Source organism: Sphaerodactylus townsendi, linkage group LG03 (assembly GCF_021028975.2).
Source record: "Sphaerodactylus townsendi isolate TG3544 linkage group LG03, MPM_Stown_v2.3, whole genome shotgun sequence".
NCBI classification, from domain to species: domain Eukaryota; kingdom Metazoa; phylum Chordata; class Lepidosauria; order Squamata; family Sphaerodactylidae; genus Sphaerodactylus; species Sphaerodactylus townsendi.
This window is the reverse complement of record NC_059427.1, coordinates 95,635,957-95,663,553: the sequence shown is the minus strand read 5'-3', so window position 1 is coordinate 95,663,553 and position 27,597 is coordinate 95,635,957. Positions and strand designations below refer to the sequence as shown.

The 27,597-nt window shown below is 44.7% G+C and overlaps 1 protein-coding gene across 1 annotated transcript; it reads left to right on the top strand.

The window, feature by feature from the left end:
* The first annotated feature begins 18,239 nt into the window (after positions 1 to 18,239).
* MSX2 (msh homeobox 2) lies at positions 18,240 to 26,988 on the top strand. The gene is made up of 2 exons (XM_048491697.1): positions 18,240 to 18,780; positions 24,837 to 26,988. The coding sequence occupies exons 1-2, from the start codon at positions 18,444 to 18,446 to the stop codon at positions 25,259 to 25,261; spliced, it is 762 nt and encodes a 253-aa protein (XP_048347654.1). The 5' UTR covers positions 18,240 to 18,443; the 3' UTR covers positions 25,262 to 26,988.
* The last annotated feature ends 609 nt before the right edge of the window (positions 26,989 to 27,597 follow it).

Genomic DNA, 27,597 nt, shown 5'->3' with positions numbered 1-27,597 from the left:
CAAGTTGCTATGTCCTACTGCATGCTTCCTTTGGGATATTAAATGCCTCCCTGCACACAAGTGAAACAGTGACTTGTTCATTTCCCTTATTTGGTAAGACTGATCCTTCATATGAAGGGTATAAACCCTAAATATTTATCCCAGTAAAATTATGAGACAAAAATTAGAGATATGCATTGCATCTTGAATTTCTTACATAATAGAGATGTTTTGCCTTCATTACCTACGTGTGAGAAATACAGTCCTCGAGAATACAACCCAGGAGGGTGGAAAGCAAAAATTTTGCAGCCACAAAAATATTTCTTATTGAAACCAATGGAAATGAATGCATAATTTAAAATGCATTCGAAAATGAACAAAATTAACAAAGGTTAATACAAGTACATTTCAGGAATACACCCCTACCATAAATTGGATGATCACTGTATTTGTTACTTGGAAAACAATATATGCTGCATATACACCCAGTGTGGCAAAGTGGCTATAGGTTAGGCTGGGTTTGCCACTCTGCCATAGATGCTCTCTATGGCAGTCCTGGAACATTCATTCTCTGTAAGCCTAACCCAGGGGTAGGGAACCTGCGGCTCTCCAGATGTTCAGGAACTACAATTCCCATCAGCCCCTACTAGCATGGCCAATTGGCCGTGCTGACAGAGGCTGATGGGAATTGTAGTTCCTGAACATCTGGAGAGCCGCAGGTTCCCTACCCCTGGCCTAACCTAAGCTAACCTAACCTGCTAATACAAGGTTATAAGAATAAAATGGACAAGGGGGTAACAGTGTAGTTAGTCGCTCTGGATCCCTACTGAATAGAAAAGTAGGCTTCACATATCTAAATAAATATTTGAAAGTTGGCATGGAATGATTTTAATCATGTTTTGACTGAATTTAACAGATGGCATGGAATGTTATTTGGTAATATTTCCCTGTTTACAATATTTTAATATCTGGCACTGTCCAAAATCCAAACATTCAAGAAATTCTAGAACTTCAAGTACTGGATCTGAATGCTGAGGTAAATTTTCTTACTTAAAATGTGGGGTTTTGTTAAATTTTAATTTTGGGAAAATACTTGGTTGTGCTTCAACATAAATATTAGTTTCATCATATCTACCTTCCTTCTCTGGTAGGTGTATGGCATAGCATGTCACTTTGAATATAAAATCCATACCATGCAAGAAACATGCTGCAAACTTTGCAAAAGATTTTATGAAGTGATCTTGTAAACTGAGATGATTCAATATACAGTAATCAATAACACAAAACATATCCAAAATTTCCATGCACTGCCTTTATTCTGAAGTAACCAAAGTATTGTTGCCTAACACAAAGCAGGGAAATGAAAAAATGGCTTTATGCTGTTGCAACAGATACACACAATCACATATCTGGGATGGAGGTCAGGCTATCTCATAATGCAGTTCTAAGAAGAATCACACCCTTCTAAACCCATTGAAGTCAATGGGCTTAGAAGGGTGTGACTATTCTTAAAAGGGTGTAACTGCACTATTAGATCTGTGAAGGTTTGGGGAAGGGGGAAACAAAGAGGTGCAGAATATTTTTCCATTATGATGAGAGTTTCTTTTAATTTTTTCTTATTAAAAATGGAAATTTGGGGAAGCATGAAAAAAGAAACTCCAGTGACATACTTCTGGAATGAGTGAAATATATTTTAAGGCAAAGCTTTATTGGATTGTTGAAGGCTTTCATGGCCAGAATCATTTGGGTGCTGTGTGGTTTCCGAGCTGTATGGCCGTGTTCAAGCAGCATTCTCTCCTGACGTTTTGCCTGCATCTGTGGCTGGCATCTTCAGAGGATCCTCTGAAGATGCCAGCCACAGATGCAGGCGAAACGTCAGGAGAGAATGCTGCTAGAACACTGCTAGAACACAGCAACCAAAAGCTTTATTCATTTGAAATGTACAATATTAAGGGTTTTTTAAATGTAAGACAATCTATACCACTAGATAATTCTGGTATATACTGTGGATACGTAGAATATTTTCAAATGTATACTTATTGATCATATGTGACTATTTTTGTGCACAATTAATGTATTCTAGCATATCTACTAATACCATATGAAAGAGCTTGATGTAGTCAATGTTATAAAGTTTAACTCAATATCCAAATGTTCTACTAGTCCTATTGTAACAATATGGAACTCATTCCATTCAAATAACACACTCATCTTGTTTAATGCTAAATATATGATTTCTATTTTCACCTTTTATCTTTTCCCACTTCTCAGATGGAAAAAACTAAAATTCTTGCCCCCCCCCTTTACAGTATTGTGTATATATGAATTTTGCTTATTGAACTCAAAGGCACTGACACATTTACATTTTATAAATACACCAACTAGTACATTACATATGCGAAGTTATTAATAATGCAATCAAAGCAATAAAATAAATTTAGTTTCATAAGCAAGTAAATATTGCATATATTGCATTTTCTCCCAAAATGTCCATTTAAAATAAAAGTGTAAAAACTTTCAGCATTTCTAGTCATTTTACATCTCTACTCTATCTGTCTTTGGCATCTCAGAAACCGCTGTCCCCTTTCTAACATTTTAGGTAATCAGTTTTAATTAGTCAAAATACTTCCATCTTCCAATACCCCTCAATGAGAACAGAATTGGGCCCTGGTCCTCATCAGCCTGTCAGCCACCTTCAACCAGTACAGATTACAGTGATGTTTGCCCAGTGCAGGAGATGAGAGAGAAGGGCTGAATCCTTGTTTGACATTTCAAAAGACAAAATGAGGCATTCTTTGTAACCACTTCATTGAAGCTTTGAGGGTGCTCCCCCCCCCCCAAGCTAAGCCCTTTCAAAACCCCACACCTTCACAAGAGACACTATTGCTCAGACTTCAGATTGTTCATATTTGTTGTTTTCCCAAGAACCTACATTAATGAAATATTACAGAATAGTATAAAGGAGGCACAATAATAATAAGCCCTCCGTCAATTAATCCAAATTCTATCCATCATAGATGCTTAATTGCAGGACAAAATTCATTGCTTTGGTTTTCATCATGCTTTCTTAATTTTTGCTGTTCTGTTCTGTAAATGAAAGTGTTGCTTTACTCATACAGGTGTTTGGGGTTTTCTGACAGTGTACTGTGCAATCCTGGAATAAAAGATACAGCTTGAATGTGTATTTGTGGTTTTAACAGAACTGGCTTTTACTTTTATTGTGGACTTCTTCTTGTAAGGCTTCCTGAACTCACTGGGAAAGAAAGCTACAAAGATTCAAATGGATTGGGATCTAATCATTCCCCCATATTTCCAATTAGAGTATTTGAGGTTGTCTTATCATGACTGCTATCTGTACTCCAGTAGTATTAGGTGATCAATTGTGAACAAAGGAACTCTTCAATTTACACATAAACAACTGAGTTTTTTATTTATTGACATGTCTTGGATAAATGCAGCTAAATTATACACAGAGAAAATTGCTTCTAAGTGGAATGTTATTTCAGCATTTCCTAAAAGGACATCACTGGCTCGTTGAACATAATATGTCCCTTTACATTCTTTGGCATGACCACTAATGATTTTAATGATACCATCAGAAATAGCCTCCAAGGTTTCCTCTCAGTGTTTCCCTTAATTATTACTTGATTAAGTTGGTGGTCAAATTGTTTTCCTATAAAATACATACCAGAGAGATGAGCAAAGGTCCCATGAAAGAAGCATAATATACTTTTAGACAAAACACCTGGACACAATTTACCTGGGAGCTCTCCTGCTTGTGGTAGTACTCTTGGATCATTCCCATTCATGTCAAGGGTGCTTGCACAAGAGAACTTGCACAAGAGAACTTTCATACAGATAGAATCCTCTAGTTGTCCTGGGTTGTGACAGAACCAGAGTATGAGAATTAGCTCTGCAAGAAAAAAAGCTTTATGATGAGCATAAAACCAAACCAAATGGCACCTTTTGGATAGAAAGGGAAAGGAAGGTCATCTATGGATGTTCTCCTCACAACAATCTTGCTAGATAGGTTAGACAGAATGATGGGGCTGGCCTAAGGTCACCCAGCTAATTTCATGAGGGCATGAGGATCTGCACTCCCAGATCCTGGTCTGATGTTCAAACAACTACAACACACTGGTTTTCCAATGCAATGCAGGAGTGGAGGGTTGTCTCGGCTTTATTTCCCAACGTAAACTTCAACTTTAACTCCCCCCCCCTTTCTCTTTCATTTTGTGTGTCTAAATTTACCTGATTCTTTAAAAACACGCATCGCTCTTTCCAATGCCTTAGGCAAGAGGAAAAATCCCCAAAGACTGGCTTGCCAAAAACCTGTCGCGGCGAAATATTTTTCCATCGATCTCGCCAGGGAGGCAGAGTTTTCTTCGCTGCCGGGGTTTATCACGCTCTTCGGCCAATTCGGGTAGTCGCGGACATCCCAAACGCTGAAATCAAAAACGGGATCTCCCCGCACGCTCCCAGACGAGCAAGCTTTAAAAAGACCGCTCAGGTTAGTGGATCAACGTACTCTCCTGTAAGCGCCGCCAGGGAGGTTACTGGAGACCAAACGGAGATATTTTTTTCCCCGGGAGATTTAGGCACGTACCCCTGTCTTACTAATACAGTTCTGAAGCCTCACCTCTGGTCTCTTCGCCTCTGCGGATGCGCTGTCCCTTGCAGGCGCTCGGGAAACGGTTCGGTTGATTTCCATGGAATCGGTTTCGAACCAAGCGGGCTCCGGTCGCGCTGGCAATCCGATCCTAAAGGGATGCCGGCCGCCCCCCTCTGAAATACGTGAGGATCGCCAGGGGAGCGGAGCCTTCACGTGTAGTTCAGGTTTTAAGCCACCGTATCGGCAAGTTTTCGCTAAAGCAATTTAAGGCTTATAGTTTTCCTGCCAGGAACTCTGGGAACTGAAGTTCTCGCCTTAAAAAAAAAAAAAAAAACGGGGAGGGGGGCTCTGACGGAAAATTCTCATCGCCTTACGAGTCAACATGCCCAAAATCGCACGAGAGATTTTTCTGGAGCGTTAAGCCGATTTAAAATGGGTGTCCGTTTCTGAAGTCAGTCGGTTTTGTGAATCAGCTCTCTTCCAGAGTGGATCCAAACCCAGTCCCCTGGTTTACCTGGCTTGTGGCTCCAGATAGAGTCGCTTGATAAAATGCGGTATTGTTATAGTTGTATCCACAGACTTATTAAAGTTCAGCCAATAGCCAAAACTTTCTCCAAAGGATGGTACAATTAACAAAATCTCCGTGTCTGTTTATATAGACCCTTCTAACTTTACTATGTTTACCTGGAAATGAATTTATCGATTTATTTCTGATAGGACAGAAAGTGCTTTGGAGCTGAGGCTGGCTGCACCTGTTGTATCCCTGCATAGCAAGCAACTAGTTTAAAAAACGCAGTAGGGCACCTCGGATCGGGAGCTTTTCGGAGAGTCAAAGTTCAGAGGTCGCAATGGCATTCAAATGCCTACTCTTGAAGCTTGGATCAGTCACTGTTTCTCTCAATCTAACCTACTACTCCTGTTTTGGGGATTAAGCGATGCAGGAGAAAGACCTTGGAAGAAGGGTAAAGGGGAGGTGGGATGCTCAAACCAGTGACCTGGGAGTCAGGTCCATTGAATCCACTTGTGGTTACAAGCAAGACCCCACTGTATTAAGTGGAATGAACTCTTATGACATTGACATAAGGTTGCAGTTGGATCTGAATCAAGGGTGTCCGACATGTTCATGAAGTAAGAAGTTCCTATCAAGTCCACAAACATCTGGAGAGCTACAGTTGGACACCCCTGGTCTAAATCCAGCAAGGAATTGGGCTAAGTTCACCTACCTGTCACAGAATTGGCAAGTGCATTCTTTCATTCGTCTGCAGCATGATTCATCCCAAGTCAATTAATTCCATGGGGCTTCATCACAGCAGACCCACGTGCCTCCATTCAATTGGCTGATGTGGTTTCAAGGTCCAGTGGCTAGTGGGCCAGATGTGCTTGCACTCCTTTTATTGTGGCACTTATATGCACATGGGCCTGTGTCCAAACCGTCTTTCAATCCATCTCAATGAACAGAGGAGCCCAGTCTTCCCCATTGTAAAGAAATGGCATTGTGTCATTTCTTTTGCCAGTGGAAAGAGAATTAGGGGCTTGCATTTCTTCTCTGCTATCCTAAGCAGCGTTGCATCTGTGTAAACCCAATGGCGCCAATGGGTTCCCAAGGATGTATCTCTGCTTTAAAACTACACTGTAAAATCGTGAACCCTCTCTGAGCTTGAGTGTAGGTCCCATTGGGGGTAGGGCTGATTTCTGAATAGGCTCGTAAATGCTGCAGGTCGCATTGAACTTCGATAAACGGAAACATGTGTAAGATATGGCTGTAGGCAATATGGTCATTGCCGCTATATCCTGCCAAAGCTCTTCAGCCAAATAAGAGAAACTGGAAAGGATTTGCCTTGCTGTACTTTCCTTAGTACAGGTTCTCGGAAATCCTCGGAAATCCACAAAGTGTGCTTTCTAGCACATCTGGATTATGTGGGGAGGGGGTTAGTTAAGTCTGAGGATAGCGTAACAGAGAGTTTTAGCACCTGGACTCCAGGTCCTGGAGGAGGGTGGGTTGGCTTTGGCATGGGTTTTTATGGACTCCACGAAGTGCGTCCTTGGTGTGGAGAAACGCATTGCTAAAGATGTGGGAAAGGGTGTCAGTAAGCGCGCCAAAAGACTAGGGTGCAAATGTCCGAGCCAAACTGAAAAGGCTGACAAAAGCGGAGTCTTTGGCCATAACATAGCGTTGGTCGCGTTCGCTACTTAACGCGGCGGGACTGCGCTCTGGGTCCGACGACGCCCGCACCGGCTGGCGGCGCAGTGTCCGGGTAAAGGCTCAGCAGCTTGTGCTGGTGCCCCACACATGGTTTGTGCAATCTGCAGCCGAGTGCCCTGGAGCGGTTTTACGTCTCCTGAGCCCAAACGATTAGCCCCCGAAGAACCAGATCCCTCGAGAAAAGGGAGAAAGGCAGGCGGACGAGGCCTTGCACCGCTGGGAGAGCCAAAGGAGGCTTCCTTGGCAAAACTCAGCTTGCCAAGGCGATCAGCCTGTGGTCTCTGCGCTCCAGTCCAACCGAGAGACTCTGAAGCCACTACTTCAGACGCACAAATGTTCGTCAGGCGTTCAAGATCGAGGTTTAAACGCGAAACCAACTTCGCAGTCCTAAATTAGTGCTCCGACATAAACTCAAAGCCACAGGACGCAGTTGGGGTTCACCAACAGGTTGCGATAAAGTCCCTTGTCGTATCCAAATGGGTATATTTCTAGCGTCACGATAAGAAATATAACCCCGGCGAGTAAAGGTAGGACCCTAAGGAGGCTCTATTTCAAAGTGCCTCGCACTTGAAGGGTTGGCAAGGATGACATATTTGCAGTGTTTGCGGGAAAGATGCCCCAACCAATTCAATAGCACTGGAGTAATTGCGATCCTTTTGTTTTTGTTATTGGAGGCTCCTCTTGTCATTACTATTGAACGTGGGGGTGGACGGACAGACAGACGCTATGAATTGCCCCATACCTATGGATGTGCATGGTATTTTGGTTACTCCTGATGAAAAGATATTACAGCAGTGCTGGGGTTCTGCCCCCCACCCCGAACTACCTCCCACCCCAAGCTATCCAATAGCGAGTCTTCAACTAGAGCAGAGTCATCTTGTTCGAACTCTGCTTATGGGCGAGAGGTTCTTTCCCTCCACCAGCCACGAGGCAATGCTACTGGCTTTTATGACTTTAACACCTCAGGTATTTCAGCAAGTGCTAAAGAGGGTTGTTTCCCCGGGGGTGGGGGATTTGATGCTTGCTTCTTTAGCCCAGATCCTCTGGTGCCTTCCCAAATTTGTCTTGCCCCTATCACCAAGCAAACTAATTCAGAATGTAACACCCCTTGATCTCCACAACATTTTTCCACCGCCCCCCCCCCGCCCCGTTTTGGGAGGGAGGGACACTTGATGCCCCAGGGTTCTTGAGAACTCAGTAGTTTGCCCTCCCTATTTCGTAAGTATATATAATTATTTAGATTATCAAGTTCCCACCCTTCCTCCAAGGACTTCAGGAGGCATCGTTCCCTCCATTCCCTCATGTCAACACTGTGATGCAGCTCAATCACACACATACAGAGAGAGAGAGAGAGAGAGAGAGAGAGAGAGAGAGAGAGAGAGAGAGAGAGAGAGACACTGTGCTCATATCACCCAGAAACTTTCATTGCAGAGATTCGAACCAAGATCTGCTCAGTAGGATAGCTAGTACGAGGTAAATAAATACGGGTACAAAAAAAGAGTTTTTCACTTGATTGAGTATAGATGATGGCCTTCGCATAACGAAACATCCGTATTACTACAACATTATTATTTATTTAACTCTGTTAAGTCTATTTTGAAATCTTCAGTTGTTTCCAGTAATTTCAGGTGAGGGCCCCCTCAACTCTTATACATCGGGTACAATAGACCAGGTTTTGTGAAGCACTTAGTTGAATAGTAGGACGTGTCTAATTAAGATAAAAAATGCAGTACATCAAGCTCGGAGGGACGGGTTCCGAGCACAGCAGAAGGGGCGATCTTTTTTTCATGTAGCAATTCACATATTTTTGCTGCAATTTCCCCTTCATTTTCTCAGAGGGTGCCTCTCGGTGCGTTAAGGAATCCGAATTGACTGTTCCGTTGCCTTGAGCCAGGAGGGAAAGCGAAGCTCGGGAAGGTGTCTTTTCAGCAAAGCAAAACAAGACTGAATGAGCTGACAGACCAACCTGGAGTACCTTTAAAAAATTCTTAGTGAACGCTGGCGCCGCTAGCCGACTCCTCTAATGCATCGAAGCGATCCAATCCTGCCCTGTAATTCCTGTCATTGTAAGGATGTCGGCAGGTGCAAAACTGGCTTTCGGGGAAACGTGACTGGGTCGCATGAAGGACCGGGAGGGGAGGTCTTGTTTTCCCATCCAGGCGCAAGTCCTGAGGAAGACCTGTGGGGTCACCCATCCCTTTCCAAATGACTCTTCTGCCAACGTTACAGGAGCGACGTGAAGCCTATGCAAGGGGCTCTGATTGAGGACAGCCAGCCTGACATTCAAAGAAGGCAAGCAGCCTCTTGGGCTGTGGTGAGCTTTAAAAGTCAGGCAGTTGCGATGACTGACCATCTTCATCCCCAACCCCCACCTGCTTCAAAACACGCAAAAACTGCCTGCAGCCGAGTTGGTCCACCCGAGGCAAAATTCAAGCATAGCAGCAGCATCATAACTTTTTATCGGGGCTAACCAAGCTGATCCAGAGTAGTAAACAAACTTCCGAGGTCCTCAGCCCTGTTCTTCAGGAGAGACGTTTGGTATGGATGAGGTGGGCGGGGGGGAGAGATTTTAGTGCATGATGGGAAAGCACTGAAATATCTTTTTACACCTTTCCCCTTTCTGTATGACAATCTAGACGACAAAGAACTTTCTCACTCATTTGTGACATTTGGGGTTAGTTCTAATAAAGAGTACTGCTGCAGAATATTTTCAGGTGGGTAACCCTGTTAGGACAGAGGTCTCGTTCAATAGCACCTTAGAGACCAGTTTTCCTCCCCAGGGTATAAGCTTATATATACACATGAGAGAGAGAGAGAGAGAGAGAGATGATAGGGCTGTCTAATTCGTATCTAATTTACAGATGAATCCTAAGGATCTTTGTTCTAGTCTAAGCCCATTCATTTAAAGGCACGATTGGACTCGAATTTTGTTCTTCAACACAAAAATGTATCCTTAGCATCAGGTTTGTTTGGATACTGTTGCTTTTTAAAATATTTTGCTCTAAACCACTGACCCTCAAGAAGAGACCTGTGTAGTCTGAAAGCCAAGACTGGCTGGCAATAGCTTTGTTTGAAGTCAATACCTCACTTCTCTTCTCTGTGAAACCAACACAGTCGGTTACTTTATTCTGGATGACCAGAAACCTGCCTGTTCAGAACCAGCTCCACCTCCCCCCTCCCCGCACTGAGCATACCTAGCAATGATATTATTTCTCTGACTTGTTTGCACACCCAGGATCTTTAGTGAATTTTCCTGAAATGGTTGTTGACTACCTGAAGGAGAAACCACAGAGATCCTGACTGGCAAGAGTTCTGGGCGGTTTAGCAGGCACTCAAGCCACTAAGCCCTCGTGTCTAAACAAAACCATAGGACCGTGGTGTCTGAACGCCAAGCATGACCCTGGAACCCAACGTTTGGCTTTAAATAGAAGAGTGGAAGCCTAACTGGAATGAAAAAGGTGGTCAGTTTGACCGGCTTTCCGACACAGATTAAATATAAAGTGAAGGGGAGCACCACGGACTATTACATGTGCAGTCAAGAACCATTGCCATTTTTACATCCCTGTAGCAAACGTGTTTACTCGGAAGAAAATCACTCAAACCAATGGGCCTTACTTCCTAGTAATCAGGGTTACTTCTGAAGCCTTATAGCTCCTCCGCTCCCGACTCGTCTCTCTCTCCCGCCCCATGAAAATAGATATGCAATGGAATACAACTGCAATTGGAGAGAAAGAAAATCCTTGTTCGCAGGCAATTTGCATTGAGTTGGAGGGATGGCTCTAATTCCACAACGAGGACGTAACCAATATTGTTGACCGTTGACAGCCACGATCACGAACCTGAACATGAATCTGGGTTGTTGTCAGATGAGACGCAGACTATTGAATGTACCTCAGGCTGGCTGCCTTGGCTCATCGCAGGGGCGCCCCGGGGATGGCGGGGGGAGGGAAGCGGGCGACTGTCAGTCCGCGGGAGTGCCGGTGTTTCTGGCTGGAGGCGCCGGGTGACTTTTATTATGAGCAACTAAATGGGCCGATCCGGACTGATCCTTAGAAAGAAAGAAAGAAAGAAAGAAAGAAAGAAAGAAAGAAAGAAAGAAAGAAAGAAAGAAAGAAAGAAAGAAAGAAAGAAAGAAAGAAAGAAAGAAAGAAAGAAAGAAAGAAAGAAAGAAAGAAAGAAAGAAAGAAAGAAAGAAAGCTTGTCGCAACTATTACGTGTTCCCAACACACACTCTTCAAACACCCCGGGTTTTTTCCGATGTTTACTAGACAGTGTAGGCTCTAGAGAGCGTTCCCTTGAAGTCAGTGGGACTTCTGAGTAAGCATGCTTAGACTTGCGTTGTTAATCTTTGATATATGGAAAAGCGGGCCTTTAAACCTTGCTGGCAGAGAATCTCCTCTCCCCCTCAGTGAAATTATTCCCCCCCCCCGCCCCCGCGTCCTGAAACGACTGTAAACCTACTGGGCTGCGCTCCATGCGAGCATCTCACGGCCCACCATGAGCAAGCCAATGAGCGGTAGCCTCCCTCGTTCAGAATTTCTCGAGGCAGCCACCCAGCTCCTGGAGTATTTGGTTATGGTCCTTCCTCAAAAGCGAACTTCTCACGCGCATACCCGAGCCTGAGAACCTGAGCGCGCCACGAAGCGGTCTTGAGCATGGCCCCCACCTGCTGGGCTCGGCTCAGTTCCCCTCCCCACTTCCCAGATGCTGACAGCTAGAAACTCAGAAGTGCACAGACATAACAAGAACCAAGGGAGGCGAAAAAAGAAAAAAGGGGGGAAAGTTGGGGCGGGGATGAGGGTGAGAGAGCTTTGAAGCCCGGCGCAGAGACAGAAGCGCTTGTAAAGCAGCAGCTCTCATCCCTAGAAGGCTGTGATGTTTTTCATTCCTTCTCTCCCCCTCCCCCACCCCGTGAAGATAAGTGCTCAGATATTACCTATAATTAAGCTTCTTTTCTACTTTGGCTCCTGGGTCGTCCTTGCGACGAGGAGGAGGGAGGGAGGGAGGGAGGGAGAGAGGGAGAGAGAGAGAAAGATGCCCAGCTTCTTAGGAAATTGAAGAATCGTTTAATTGCATCTGCCAAGACCGATGGTCTCCAGTCTCTTTCAGCCCGTTCGTTTTGCCGTCAAATTCTCACCTCCGAAGGTGGCCAATGGCCATACGATGACCTTTTATTTGATTAAGAAATGAGCGCTTTTAAATTGCTCGAGTATTATCGTATCCCAGATTCGATTCATCTGCTATTGGGGCACCACAGTCCAACTGCCCCCTTTCCTTTCCTAACCCTTACCCTTCAGAAGAGTCTCCGACCAACTGGGCTGTCTGGCGGCCTGTTGCTGCTGTTATCGGCAATCTGCTGTTTTCGCCCCCCCCCCCTCCCAACGACTTACCTCCGCGTGAATCCACGCAGGATCTGGTCGCAAGTCATTCTGAGAGGGGGTCCCTTGGCTTTGTTTCGCTTTGTAATAGAGCCGGGCATAGAATACAGCTGAGATCCTCTAAAGAAAAGATCCCCCCTGTAAAAGTTCAAATAAACTGTTTTCTCACAAGCTGATCGGGAACGTATGCAAAAGTCTTAAGACCCAGCTGAGAATCTCCCTTGGGAGGGGGGGGGGGAAGCGAAAAAGCGAGAGCGCTGTTGGCTTTTGGAGGAAGCGTCGGGGACGCGATCCGAAGCGTCCTTACGGGGAAGAAGAGGGCAGGATCGAGTCCTTTTTTCTCTGCCTGAGAGGGAGGGGGAGAAAGAGTGGAAAGCGTTTCTTAAAATATAAATATATATTACCGGTCTCGTTTATTAGACCTGTCTCGTTTATTTCATGTCAAACCGCCAAAAAAAAAAAAAAAACCCAAACACGTGGGGGTGTTGTGTGTGGCCCTAGTCTTGTGGTTTTTTGCTCCTAACGTTTCGCCAGTTCTAACACGTGTCTTTGGAAAGCGGATGTTTCCTTGGCTAACGGGCCAATGTTAGTCCCCATTCATTCAAGGATTAGGATTGGGGCTCTTCAGTTTCTCGACCTTCATCTAGTCGTCCCCCCCCCCCCCGGGAAGCGCTCAGCAGCCGCCCCAGCCGGCCACTGGCGGGGAAATTCTTGGCTTATTAACAGCATTTCCTAGCAATAAGAGATTAACGATCGCCACCCTCATCAGCGAAGATGCTCCGCCGCTTTCATCCCCGCGATGTCAGGCCTGATAGAGTCATCACGGGGCCGCTGCTGGGCTCTTGGCTCCTCCTCTGGGACCAGGGCGCAGGAAGGTAAGACGAGCGGGCGCGGCGGCGGCGGCGGCGGCTGCCGAGGCTGCCCTGCGGTGGGGGGAAGGCTGGGGGTTGCGGGGCGGGGCTGCCTGGGACGGGCCGCCGCTTCTGCTCTCGCTGGAGCCGGTCAAACTGCACAGCCACTTCCCCCAGGAGTTTCTCTTTCATCTCCCCGCTGCTGGCGCCTGCAAACAGCCTCAGTTTGTCTGCAACGTCTCTCCCGCCCTCTTCCTCCTCTCCCTCTCCCCACTCCTCTCCTCCACCCCTCCTGCTTCTAGCTAGCTGTACCGTCTCGGGAGCTGGGCGCATATTTCCCAGCTGGTGTAATTGACCAGAAATCGGGGGGGGGGGGGTCAGCCACTTTGCTGAAGCCAGGGTAGGAGAGCAGTCAGTGGGCTGGCCGGGGAAACTGAGAAGGCTCCCCCCACGGGAGAATGAGCCGGGTCAAAACTATCTGGAATTTCGCTGTTGCGTCATCCCAGGGAGGATCTGCGCGCGTTTGGGATCTGATCCAGAGCTTGTTGTCTACGTTAAGATCCAGATCGGTCGCTTGTGGTCTCGTGCGCACACGCTGTCCCCCTGCCCCCCCCCCCCGAGACATATCCATGGAAGCAGGCCAACTGCATGTCACTTTTCTATATAGACAGAAGGATCTGGTTAGTCGGTGGAGTCATATAGACCAGCGTCTCAATCGCCAGAACCGCTTACTGGTTTGATTATCGTCATTATCATTGATAATTACAAGAATAATACAAAGAGCCAATAAAGAGCGGAAAGGCCCAGTAGGTTAAAGACCGAAGCTCTTTCTCGAGGTTGTTAGAGGGATAATAAATACATTTGCGGTACTTCAGAACGCACTAAAACATTTTCACCGTTTTTATTTTAGGGGAGACCATACACCATATCTGACATACAGGTGATCCTTTAGAGTTCAGACTGAAATGAGGATTATTATTTTTCTAAACAGGAGACCCGTTTGCCTGAAAGATGTTCGACGACAGTAAGCGTTTGTCCTCCTTCAGATTCCAGCGTGGATTTCTTTTTAAAGGACATTTACTTTTGTTCCCTAAATCCACGCTGGCTCCTATGAACATTGGCTCAAAAGTCAGTCCCACTGCGCGGTTGACTCCCAAGTCAGGGCAGACCTGGTGGGACAGGTAAAGCAAAGCCAACGATGGCATGTTAGCCATCGGAAACTATCCAGACTTGGGAATGCAGCTTTTGATCCTCTAGCTAGCGCGATAGCACGCTGCCGTCTGCTTTATTGACCAATACTGTGTTAAACTGTGCAGCTGTGGTCCAAGATGCACTTGACTTGAACGCGGGTTGCTCTCTGCACGTTGCTCTGCATAGAACGGACAGGAATTCTCTTCCCAGAAAAATTTGTTTAGTATAGTGTTGATGTAAAACGCAGTTTGATCCACCAGTCAAGCAAATGGAAGATGTTTGGGACTGTAGGAGGCCACAGAGATCGGCCTGATGGGTAAAGCAGACAGCCACCGTTCGCAGGGGTGGTTCCCACCTTGCAGGATGGCCCACCGCCCTCCAAGCCTCCCGCAGATGCTATGACGCAGAATTGTCCAGGAAGGGCATTTTGCCCATTTTGGTCAGGTGAATGGAGCGGCTGGCCAGGGCCCCTCTTTATAAAAGAAACAGAATCATGATCTGTTCTGAGGTTCATCGTATGTTTCATCTTCTCTCCCTCCAGTGTCTTCCACTTTTGCAATGCCATTTTCTGCATTATTTATGACTTACTGTGTCTGATCCCCTTTTCCTTTGTTCTAACTTTTGAAATCCTCGTCCTATTGCGTTGTTCATGGACAGTCCTATCCCGCCTGGTTACGTTTCTATGCATCTTGTGATTCGCCTGGAGACTCAGCGAGAAGTGGAAGGGCATAAAATAAAATGAATAAATCCCAGACAGTGGTGTTTCCGACCTGATCAAGGCATAATGATCAAAAGCTGCTGTGAAATGTCCGCTTCTTAGGAAGCTTGCCCCATTGCACTCAGTGGAACCCGCATAGGACAGCCCACATGTACATGAGAATAAATTATAAAGGAGAGAGTCAAGGATAACTACAGTCCCCCTAAACAACTGTATCGGTAGATGAGGAAGCATGCGGGCCCACGGAAATCAACAAGACATCTAACAAGAATGTAGGGACAAAGTATCAGCGAGTGGTGTCGTAAGTATATCAGCAAGTAAAATCGAACTGTTCGCATTCAACCGAACATCGCACCGGGTACAGGGAAAGGAGGCGGCTCAGGCGAAGAAATTCACGGGTCTGTCTGAAATCGTGCTTCCCACTTCTGTCAGACCAGGTCACTGTGACCTGACCTCCATTCTGTTCCCATTCTTCAGGGGGAGAAACGTTGCATTGATTCGGTGTAATTATCTGTAGCACTTCGGCCCAGCTACTAGCGCTTCATTGTTCCCTGTTTACACACATTGTTCCTTTATTTTCATCAATTCTCATTTACCTGTCATTAAGAGGAGGAGAAAAGCAGGGTACAGACTTGCTGCTAGCATGAGAGTCATTCCTTTTCAAAGCCATCGGACAATGGGTCGCTTTCTTAATGTCCTCCCCTGTTCACTTTCTAAGCATTTTGCAATTTGTAGGGGTTGGGGTTTTTTCATCATTAGATTAAGTGAGGGGCTCCCGGGAGTGCGGAACCACAAGGGACAGAGTTCGTATTTATCTTCTCCAAAGATTGTTTAATGCTGTGCATGTTCCATTGCGTCTGGAATTGGTTTTGGGAAACACGGTGCCGTTTAGGTTAGGTGAAGGTTTGGCCTGAAGTCCGTAATAAGTGACTTTGATGTGGGGTGTATGAGACACAGAGGTCCCTGGTTTTTGAATTCAGAGACCTGAACATTGACCAGGCCTTGGGAAACTTGCACGCTGCTGATCCGTGTTTGCAAACTTTTTAAAAAAGTTCCACCACAGTAAAAGGCATCTGTGTTTAGGACTGGGGTCTCTCCCGAGCATGTGAGAAAATCTCCTGAGCATCTTGTATGCTTACCCAGAGTTTTATTGAACCTCCAGATACACTAACTCTGGGATTCAATTGGGCTGACTGCTGGGTGTGCACCCTTAGGATTGCCCTTCGAATGCTCGTGCCAGAGCTCATAGGATGGCCTACGTACTACTTCCCTTGTCTCTGGGACTCCCGCGCTTTGGCCAGCCATGGCCCTTTAGAGGCGAATCCAGTAGCTAGTTTGAAATAAATGGGCATTTTGCCACTGTCTCAGTGGGAGGTGGCTCAACACCCAACAGAACATTCTGTTGTTGTTTTTCCCGCTCTCTGACCCTTCCTTCGTTCCGAGGGATGATTTCCGATTTTGGCCCTGATGCTGCTCAAGGAGACTGTAATTCTGAACACTTTGCAGGCCAAATAATCAAGTCCCTTCCCCAATAGGACTAAGGATCATGCAGGGAAAGAACTTTATCAGCAGAACTAGATAAGACCCAGGTAGGGAGCAACTTCAGCAATGCAGAAAACGTTGGACAACCAGGAGCGCCTTGAGTGGTCCGGAAAGGGATATTCTAGTGGCACACCGGATAGACAGATGAGCTTCTAAGCACTTCATGCAAGAATAGGGATAGTTTTGAAAATATATTTTCGAGTATTCCCTCACACTCATACCGGAAAATAAAGTGTCAGTTCTGAAATGATCCTGTCGCGGGCAGCTCTACTATCTCTCCAATAGGGGAAGTCTCTAGGTGAACATACGGATCCCAGCCAAACCATTGGAACCCGGAAAGTCAGCGTCTTTCAAAGAAATGGCTCGAAGTAGCTCCACAGTTATTAAAACAAAAATCTGAAGAACTAAATGGACCAGAACTTTCCCTGTGTATAAGGCTCTTGCCCTTACCAGCTGAGCTACGCTTCCAGGTCTTTCCCCAACCCGAAAGCCTTCGAAACAGCAACAATGGTTATCAACAGCTAATTAAACAGCTATCATTACGAGGTTAAATTAATTATGCAGCCCAAATGATTTGCTTTACTCGGGATGGTAATTGAAATGCCTCCTCATTACATGAATGCACCTCGTTGGCTTTAATAGGACTGCATTTGTAAAGTGGGACAGCTCGGCAGTCCTCCGGGCTGTTTGATGCGCTTGCAGATGAAGGAGTCGAGACTCGAGACTCCGCCGGCTTCTGACAAATGCATCTGTTTGTCATCAAGGGCTCGGCGCCTGCAAATTACATTAGCAGCATAATCATTTTTTTAAAGCAGCTCTCTTTCTCGGGCATTTAAATTGGTTCGCATACATAGTTTCAAGGGAGACTTACTCGGGGGGGGGGGGGGTTCTTCCTTCTTGTTAAAGCGACTCATTCAACTAATTGGTTGGGAGACGATTTATGGCATCTGATGACGCAGCCAGAAGACCCCAGCGGTCGATGGGGGGCGTCTACCCCACACTCAGTGGGTTAAGGGATATGGAGAAGCTGGGCAAGGGAACTCGGGCACCACCAGTGTGGCTTCTAGTCCTATGAAGCCAAGGGCGTCCCGTCCTTCCCTTCCCCCAGAGGTCTACAACCAGGGGCTCTGGCAACCGAGGTATTCTGAAACGGACACCTCCCACCAACAGAGCGTTGCCTTTCTCGATTTACCCCGTAACCTGGAAGTGAAACGGGCAGTCTCTGGTGCCATCTCCTTCTGACGATCGCCCAGGAGAGCCAATCTGCTGGCGGGCCTGCCTCATAGGGCGTTTTGGCGCCCTGGTCCAGCTCAGCTATACCCAGGGTGGGCTTTGATCCCAGACTGATGACATCAGCTTCGAGAGCCCCCCTCCCTCCCCTGCCTTTAGTCAAGGGGCTTCCTGGCAGATCTTTCTTTGCGCTGGGCTTGGGGAGGGGAGGGGAGGGAGGGCTGCTGCTGCTGCTGCTGCTGCTGCTGCTGCTGCTGCGCTCTCAGAGTTTCCTCCTCGTCTCATCAGCCCTAATTACTCCGGTGACTTTCCTGTTTTGGCAGAGCCGCCGCGCTGGAAGACTCCCTAATAACACGGCCCCGTTCGCTGCCCATGTCGTTAACTTCTAATTTATTTAAAAGGAGGGGTGGGGGGAGAGAGAGAGAAACCAATCTAAGCTCCTGGCCGTCCGGAGCCAATGGCATGAGTCATCGCCTGACGTCACCGCCCAACGCCTCGCTCATTGGCCCGGCCGCGCTTACTCAACTTCCCAAAGGAGGAAACAGCCAGAAGTCTCCCAAAAAAGGGGAGGAAAAAAAGTCGCGGGGCTGTTGGGCTGGATGCGAGCGGAGCTGGCGCGTCCCGAGCGAGCGGCTGCAGCTGCTGCCTGAAGTAGTGCGAAGCAGAAGGCGGCGGCGGCGGGACGCGGGGCCGGCGACTCTCCGGGCAGCAGCAGGGATCCTTGGGCGGGCGCGCCGCGATGTCTTCCCCCGCCAAGGCGAAGGAGGTTTTCTCCTCGGACGAAGAGGCCCCCGCCGCCGGGGCCGAGGAGCACCGCAAAGTCAAGGTCTCCAGTTTGCCGTTCAGCGTGGAGGCGCTCATGTCTGATAAGAAGCCCACCCGGGAGGCCAGCGCGGGCCTGGAGGGCGCCGGCTTGGGGACGTCCAGGCCCCTGCTCTTGCCCGGCCACGGCTCCCGGGAAGCTCCCAGCCCCGGGGGCCTTACAAAAACCTTCGAGACCTCGTCGGTGAAATCCGAGAATTCCGAGGATGGGTCGTCCTGGATCCCGGAGGCCGGCAGATACTCCCCTCCCCCAAGTGAGTGTTGGCCCGGGGAGAGCAGGGTCGGGGGAAATGGCCTGAGGACCGGGAGAGGCGAGCCGCAAAAGGCGGGGAGGGAGCGGGGAGGACTGAACGCGAAGCCTTCGTCCTCGGCTCGCCAGGGCTCGTACTCCAGTGGAGGGATCGGGAGTCGGAGCTCGCGTCTTTTGGAGCCCGGCAGGCAGATCTCGAGAAGCTGCGGAGGGATTTCAAAGGAAGGGGGACGCCAGACCATCATGACAACGTCCCGTGAATAATGTTAGGCAACTTGGAGCGAAACATTCAACTCTCCCACCCCCCACTGCGGGCCAGTCTTCTCTAGGCTGAGCATTTTCTTCCGCGCTCCGGAGCGGCCAGGACCAAGTCCCTTTGGTGTTCCCCCCGCCCCAACTGTATTAAGCGTTTGGGAAAGTAAGTTGAGATGCAGGGTTTCGTTCGCCGCCTTTAAACTACCTCCCAAGTCCAGCTCGAGAATAGAGTCGTGTCGTTGCCTCTCTGGTGAGTCCCGGGCCGACGGGACTGTCTCTTGGGCTTTCTAGCTCCGGGGGAACAGATTCCGCGACGTGCTCAGCCTGGGAAGCCGGTTAGGCAGACTTGTAGGCTTTGCCCTGTCGGCAACTGGGAGCGTGATTCGCATCGCCTTCTGGTGCTCCCTCTTGTGCACCTGCTAATAGAAGACAGCCGGGAGGCGCCGGAGCGCACCTCCGTTTTGCTTGCTCGTCTCTTACTGCGAGTCTGCAGAAGTGCGGCGCGCCAGCCGTCCCTGGGACCTGCAAGCGCAGCACAGGATGAGAATAAATCAAACACAGCCGAGGGTTAAACTGAAAAGGTCTTTTCATCCTTAGAACTGACTTGACCCGGCCAGCGACTGATCGATAATCGTCGGACAGCCGCCGGCAGCTCCCCGTTGCGCACCTTGTTCCGCCGGGTTTTTGGACCAAACTAGATTGACCGCTTTCAGACTTGATGCAAATTTAACTGTTCACATCTTTTTAGAAATGGTTTCCTTCTTTTAGTTCAGGGCTTCGTTACCCCATACAGTTTCTCTTTCACGTTCTGCATCTTGCTCCACAACTTTGATGCCATTTTCCTTGGATACTGGTGCGCCCACAAGGATGCATATATATTAAATGACCGACCCTTTCCCCCAGTTTACTCTTCTGCTTAAAATATAGGGGAAGCAAACGATCAAAGATGACCAGTGACCTCTCTCTTTGCTTTTAATGGCACTTCCAAGTAATTAATTAGCACCCAGCGAGGATCCAATGATAAGGAAAAGAAACACCCCATTTAAATTAACACCAAACGTAAAGCAATACACCGAAAAGAAGACAATAATTCCAGTTCCACCGTGCATCAGAAAAACGGTTCTATCAAGTTCCAGAAAACAGTTAATAAGTAAAATTCAGTTTTAGGCTAAAGAGACAATAAGTGCCTTCTCATGACCATTCACAGTAAGTTTATCAATTTCTGCCACATCCATATCTTTATTGGAAAAGAAGGTTAACCTAACTATATTCCTTTCAAATTACACTTAGGGCACCCAGGGTCAGAGTGATAGGGTACTAAAAAATAAACCTATTAAAACTTCCACATGTTCTTCAGATCAAAGAATATGTTACTGCTGTCCTGTAATGTGCAAAAACTCAGAAAATACTTTTGTTGGGAAAACACAGAAAAGTATTGCTATCTTAATGTCTATATTTCTATTTCTGGTTTTTCTTTTCCCGCACAGCCTCTGTGTAGACAATCAAGACCCAGTTTCTCTTTCCTTCTCTACATTTTCTTATTCTCATGCCAGAGCCATAGAGGTGTTTATAGAAGAAATATTTCACTGATTTGAATCTTCCCAAGGGAGAGTTCAGGGGACTGTAGCCTTAAAAAACCCATGGCCCACTTCTACTTATGTGCATGCAAATGCATATCCTTTTTAGATCAATAGTACTCTCTCCCAGTTAAGCTTGTTCAGGATTTCTCCTTTGTAACCATTTTCCCACAGCCATGAAAACCTGGTAATAATTCTTGATCTGAATAATAGCATAATTGAGAAGATGTACTGACATCTGCTGGGTATTCTACATCTGAATAGAGTAAGTTGTTGCTGTCCATCCGCGCTCTCCCCCCCTCCCCCTTATATTGGAATTCAACTAATTTATTTCTTATTTATACCTTGTTACTCAGGGGGTTTGGGGACACAGAGGTGACTTAAGTAAAGACAAAATCCATTAAAAATCATCTAAACAGATTCCATAAAAAGAATCTAAACTAATAGTTTCATTGAATTCAGTAGAACTTGAGAGTAAACATTATTTTATCAAATATCATACAATCTATGTAGATTTCTACAATCCTGTCTGTGGTTCCTTAGGCCTCATCAACTCTTAGTTGTATTACATTTCTTATAAGGAACAACAACAACCTTTATTGGGCATATAATTCTTATAAGTAAATATTGATTCCTTGGTGAGAATGCTTCTTCCCTGGTTCATGTAAAAGTTATCTGCCAAAAACAAAATAAAAAATACTAACAAATTGTGGTAATGAAGTATAGGAAATGCCTTCCCAATTAGTTACTTTTAAAATTCTGTAGCCTGCATATCATAAAGTGAACATTGGAATTTTCAGTCATTTTAGGAAAAAGAAACATGGTATGTCACAGAAGAAATTCAGGGATATTGTTTGAAGGAAGTTGAAAGAAAAATAAGTGACAGTAGAAAGAACAGTAGATGGCTCACTTAGAATGCCATCACAGATGATTACATAGATTATGGAATTCAAAAATGAGATTTCTGAAACAAATCTTGCTGTATGGTTGCTTCCTCTATTGTCATTTTAGTCACACAAACTAATTTGGATACAATCTTAACAGAGAATATCAGATGTACATGCATACATCCGTTTAAACTAATTCTAATATCTGTTGTTAAATTGCACATTTAATTTTGCAATAATTCCACTATGCAGCAAATGGAGCCCAAGTCTCTACAAAATCAGAGGCATACTGCAATTTCTGTATCCAGGCATATTTGCAAGTTGATAGATTGTTTACTTCATAAAATCTTAATCAAACACTTTTGCTTAATTGCACATTTGAAGATGTCATGGCATTATACACTCTTTTAAAGCTGACATAAAGATACATTTTTAGGCATTTCAAAGTGTGAAATGTGTTCCACTGAAATTGCAATATAAATAACATCTTTACAATTGCCATGTGCTGATTGTACTTCATATTTTGAGGAAATTTCAGTCTTCACCACAGAACTCAGCTTTCTAGTTTCTAATCTTGTTCAGTATTACATACTTGTAATTGATAAACTATCCTATGCTTTGCTTTAAGTGGAAGAGGGGTGAGAAATGGCTGAAAATTTCATGGACCATATTCCAATAACTCCCCTCTCATTGCACTATTCAAAATATTTTTACTCTGAAATTCTTTGGAGCTTATAGGTAAAGCTTCACTAACAACCTTACCCTAAGCACCTATATTTAGTTTGAAGCCGCACTGGCTTAACAAGGATTTATTTTGCATTAGTTCATAGGATTGTAGCTATAGTATATTTATGTTTCCAAAAGTATTTTTGGACACTAAAAGAGAAAATAGGAAAGGCGGGGAACATAGTCATTATTACTCCTATATTTATACTGAATGGTGCCAGTAATGTTAACTGCCTTGGGTTGGTATGCTTTTTAATCTTCCAAGTAAAACTTTTTCATAATTGGGTTTCTCCTTGACATTATCAGTGCAGTCTTAATAGAGTTACTCCAGTCTATTGATTGCAATGGACTTAGACTCTTTACAGGGTTGCATTGTGTGATATTCAGCCCAAACATTTAGCAGTTAAGCTGCAATGCATTCAGTGTGCCTTTTGAGTATTTCATGGTTTTGATACTGGGAGGAAAGCCATTACATTTCTTTTTGTTTTCCTTGTAGTATTGTTGGATCACTGAAGTCTTGCCACTGAGATGGTGCTAAGGAAAGTCTGGACTATTACTATGTAAATTACAGGGTTGTAATAGAACAAGATATGAAACAAATTCAATTCCTGCTATTAGCTACAGATGTTTTGTAGCTGTATATTTTAAAAGTTTTAACATGTGTCATAAAGGCTTGATGCTGGCTCAATATGCCAACCTTCCTTTACCTTGGTGCTGTCTCCAGATGGGGATATAGGAATTCCAGGAGGGGAGACTGCACACAGACTGCACACCCTAAGCACCTATATTTAGTTTGAAGCCACACTGGCTTAACAAGGATTTATTTTGCATTAGTTCATAGGATTGTAGCTATAGTATATTTATGTTTCCAAAAGTATTTTTGGACACTAAAAGAGAAAATAGGAAAGGCGGGGAACATAGTTATTATTACTCCTATATTTATACTGAATGGTGCCAGTAATGTTAACTGCCTTGGGTTGGTATGCTTTTTAATCTTCCAAGTAAAACTTTTCATAATCTATCATAGATTTCATTGAAAGTTTTAGTAGTAAGCAAAGGGAGTCCCTTTCCAGACCTACTTCAGTGTCCTCAAGCAAAGTTACAACTAGCAAGTAATGGCTGGGGATGTATTTATCTCTATCCCTTCTGATTCCTGTCTTCTAGTCTTCTAGATTCTTTTACTAATCTGTTCCACGTCAATATCCCATTCTACATCTGCAGATCTGTTTATTTCTTCATGTCTCACCAAGGCACATGCCATACTATGAAGAGAGTCTTCTAGGTGTTCCTCTCAAAATGTTGGCAGAAAATGCAGGTGGTTGGCAACCCATCCATCTCCTCAAGGTAGAGTCTTTGCAGGATTCATCTGGATGAGAGGCAGGATGGATTGTCCCCTCCTGTGTGGTGCTGGAAAGCTTTGAGTAATTCCAGGGAGAAACAGAGATACAACTGGAAGTTACAACGCTGTCTCAGCAACATTGTGGCCAATGTCACTCCAGTGATTATGTTTATAGTAGTTTTATTCTGGCGCATATTTACTATAATAATTATAGCCACACACCCCCCTTAAAAAATAGGGTATAACACTATTCAGAATACTATTTGAAGTGTTCACCGAAATCCCATCAATTGGAAGCATGTACCTTAGCAAAAGAAATAGTGCCCCTCAGTACACTTATACGCTTTACAGTTGAACCAATTTTAAATGGACCAGGAATGTTTTGTAGTTGCTTTACATGTTTGTTTGTGCTTTATGGTGTTGATATGACAATGACAAACACATGAATCCTACCATAGTCTCCAACTTGGGGTCAGGATTAATTGCTGCTCCCTGGCAAGTGTGTACAGAACAGCAAAATCAGCTTTGCTACCATGTTAATGTGTGAAACAGCTAGTTTACTGGACTAGTTCTTAACCACACTATCAGAGGGGAAGCAACATTTGAATGACTGTCCTCATTGAATTTGCTATGGTCTTGAAAAAAACGCCAATACAGATGAAAACATAGTGACACTAGTAGAATATTCCAATTAAAAGGATCAATAATATTGAAAAATATATCTGTGGCTAAACCCTTTAAGTGAGCTAGTATGATATTTTCCTAGAATTTGCTAAAACTACCCCTATGATGTCTGCATTATGAACTGCTAATATTATAAACCATAGTATAATATGTATTGTGAAAGGCTTTTACAGCTGGAATCAACTGGCTGTTGTGGGTTTTCTGGACTGGGTGGCTGTGCTCTGGTGGTTTTAACTCCTAATGTTTCCCCTGCTTTTGTGGCTAGCGTATTCAGAGGCATGTCATGGTAAGATGTGTTTATCTCTGTGGCACTCCACATTTTGCTACAGAGAGAATCGCATCTCACCATTACATGCCTCTGAAGATGCCAGCCACAGATGCAGCCACATAGTACAATATATTAATTGCATTCTCCATTTTTAAACAAAAATACCTGCAGTCTGAATTTGTTAAATGCTTTTGTCCCCATACCCTGCCATCAGCATTACCCCGTGTAAATAAGGTTTTCTGCAATGTGATGGTTGTCTAACATTTGACAAGCATTATTCTTTTTTTTAATTGTAGGGTAACTGATCTTTGTTTTTGTTTTCAGGGCACCTGAGTCCCACAGCCTGTACACTGAGAAAACATAAGACAAATCGGAAGCCCCGGACACCTTTTACCACCTCTCAGCTGTTGGCTTTGGAACGCAAATTCCGTCAGAAGCAGTACCTCTCAATTGCTGAAAGAGCTGAGTTCTCCAGTTCTCTTAACCTCACAGAGACCCAAGTCAAAATCTGGTTCCAAAACCGACGGGCCAAGGCGAAGAGACTGCAAGAAGCTGAGCTGGAGAAGTTAAAAATGGCAGCCAAGCCAATGTTGCCTTCTGGCTTTAGCCTCCCTTTCCCCATCAACTCCCCCATCCAGGCCGCCTCACTCTATGGAACATCGTATCCCTTTCATAGACCTGTGCTTCCCATCCCACCTGTAGGACTCTATGCTACTCCTGTTGGATATAGCATGTACCACTTATCGTAAGAAGATTGGAAAGTGTAACAGCAATGCTATAGACTTCCTGGTGGATCTTGCCCAATCCAAGAGTGCAGTACAAAAAAAAAAGTACTGGTCATTTTCCTGCATGCTTGTATGTGCCTTATCAAGTATCTAGGAGCTTGAAAGTTAAACAGAGCCTGTATTCTGCAGGTTGGGTAAACAGCCAGGTGTGATCTCGACTCTCAAAAAACTGATCCTGAAAGAAAGGTGTTTTTTTTCTGAATGCTTAAACTAATATAGTTTGTTTATATACTGTGGGGGGGAGGGGGCAATCAATCTTAAATCATGCGTTTGCAAGGCATATTTTTTTCCTTATGGCTTTTCCAGTGGAATACTGAGATATGGGGCTTTTCAAAGTAGGAGAGCATCCTCCTTTACAGTGAGACATTTTTAGCCCAATCCTATGTACATTTTCTCAGAAGTAAGTCCCACTGTATTCAATGGCACTTACTCCCATTTAAGTCTGAAACGTATGGGTGTGTCGGAATGCAGGCTTCAGTTTGTTGCAACTGGGTAGGGGAAGCTTTAAGATTTACTGGTAAAGGAGCTCTGTTTATAATACCAACTTCAGAAGCAAACAAGCAATGTTAAAAGAAAACAAACATATGAAAGGGCGAACTGAGTTGCTGCCTATGTTTCCTCATGGGCCTTCCCCTCTGCTGTGTTCCCTCAATTAAAACTTAAGCAGCCGGAATATTTGAAATGAAAAATACTGAACTGGAGGAGCATTGGTAAAACAATGCTTACCTTGTAGAATGTGTGCCAGTTATGTGCTTTCAAGTCACTTCTGAATGATGGTGACTCTATGAGTTAATGACCTCCAAAATGCAATTCCATAAAATTTGCCATAGAGCAGAAATAAAGAGGACTGATTCAGTGGGGAAAGGATACCATGAAAAAGGAGAGAGGCGAATAATTATGTTGCTGGTCTTTCCTTCACAATTTATTCTTTGTTTCTGGAATGACATGTGAAGATGAGTATGCTGTATGCAGCAGCCAAAGAAGAGGGCGGGTCATAACCTGTGTGCCTTGACCCCATTCTCCCTTGTTTGGTTAATCATTGCCACTTAAAGTTAAGACAATTCATACTTGGCTATTTGATGCCAGGCAAAAATAGGACAGAAGTATGAAGACAGGTGTGGCTTTTCAGAAGTGTGTATGCATGTGCAGTGTGACTATCAAAACCATGTTGCAGTACCATTTTGTTTTATTGACATCGTATGTGCATTAACCATTATTAGCTTACAAAAATCAATTGTGCTTGAACATTTCTTGAAAGACCAGCAGACCAAACAAACTTATGGGAACAAGATGATGCCTCCCATACCAGCAAAACTTATGGGAACAAGATGATGCCTCCCATACTCTTCCCTTTCTTTTCACTTTGGGTAGGGAGGGTTCCATTTTGTTATTCTAATTTTGTATTATTGTTATGGCTAAACTTAGTGGTAAAGAGTCTATGGAGGATGCAGATTGCTGTAGAATGGACTTTTCCAGGATGTTATAAAGGAAAGAAACCACAAGATTTCCCCCCTTTTTTCCCTGCTACAGGCTGTATTGTGAGTTCTGCCCATTAGCTCAGATCCACCCTTTTCCCCTCAGCCTATTAAAATCCCTTTGAAAGGGATGCCTTGTACAATTTTATATATTTTATTGAAGATTTATTATTTCTTATCTCTTTTATTTAGAATTAAATTAAAAACTTGCCTAAATGTTTGTGAGTCTGTCAGTACTTGGATTTCTTTGTATAAGAAAAAAAATGCTAAGATCAAAGAAATACTCAGAATCATCACCTTTCAAGTTTCCTTTAGTTTAACTCAGTTTCTATTTTTCTGAAACTCCAACCTTCAGTAAGCAGTCAATAGAAAAATGCATATCGTACATTCCAAATAAAAAGCCAGATCTTTCAAACTCTCACTTTTATTTAGTGCTGCCTTGGCACCCTTTGCTATGGATAAACTTTTGATAGCAATTTCCAGGTGTTTTATTCATGTCTTTTGTAAAGATTCTCACTGTTTACACCAGTGAGTAAACAGCAAGGGCATTTCCGTAGTGGACTGAGTTAAAGAGCAAACTGGGCTCAATCAAAAAATAGTGAGTGAATCTGAATTTACTCTAGTTGTTACCCAGAATTTCTTGAAAGGTAAAACTGACTGAATGCCATGGGACAAGTACAGGTGCTTGCTTCCAAAGTGTAGTATCATATCATGACTAGAGATGAGATCTTCTGTTCATGATTTAACATAGTAGGGATTTGCTTCCAAGCCTAAAGGCATACGATAGGGCTTGCATTCTGGTTTTTTTTTTAAACTCCCATTCCA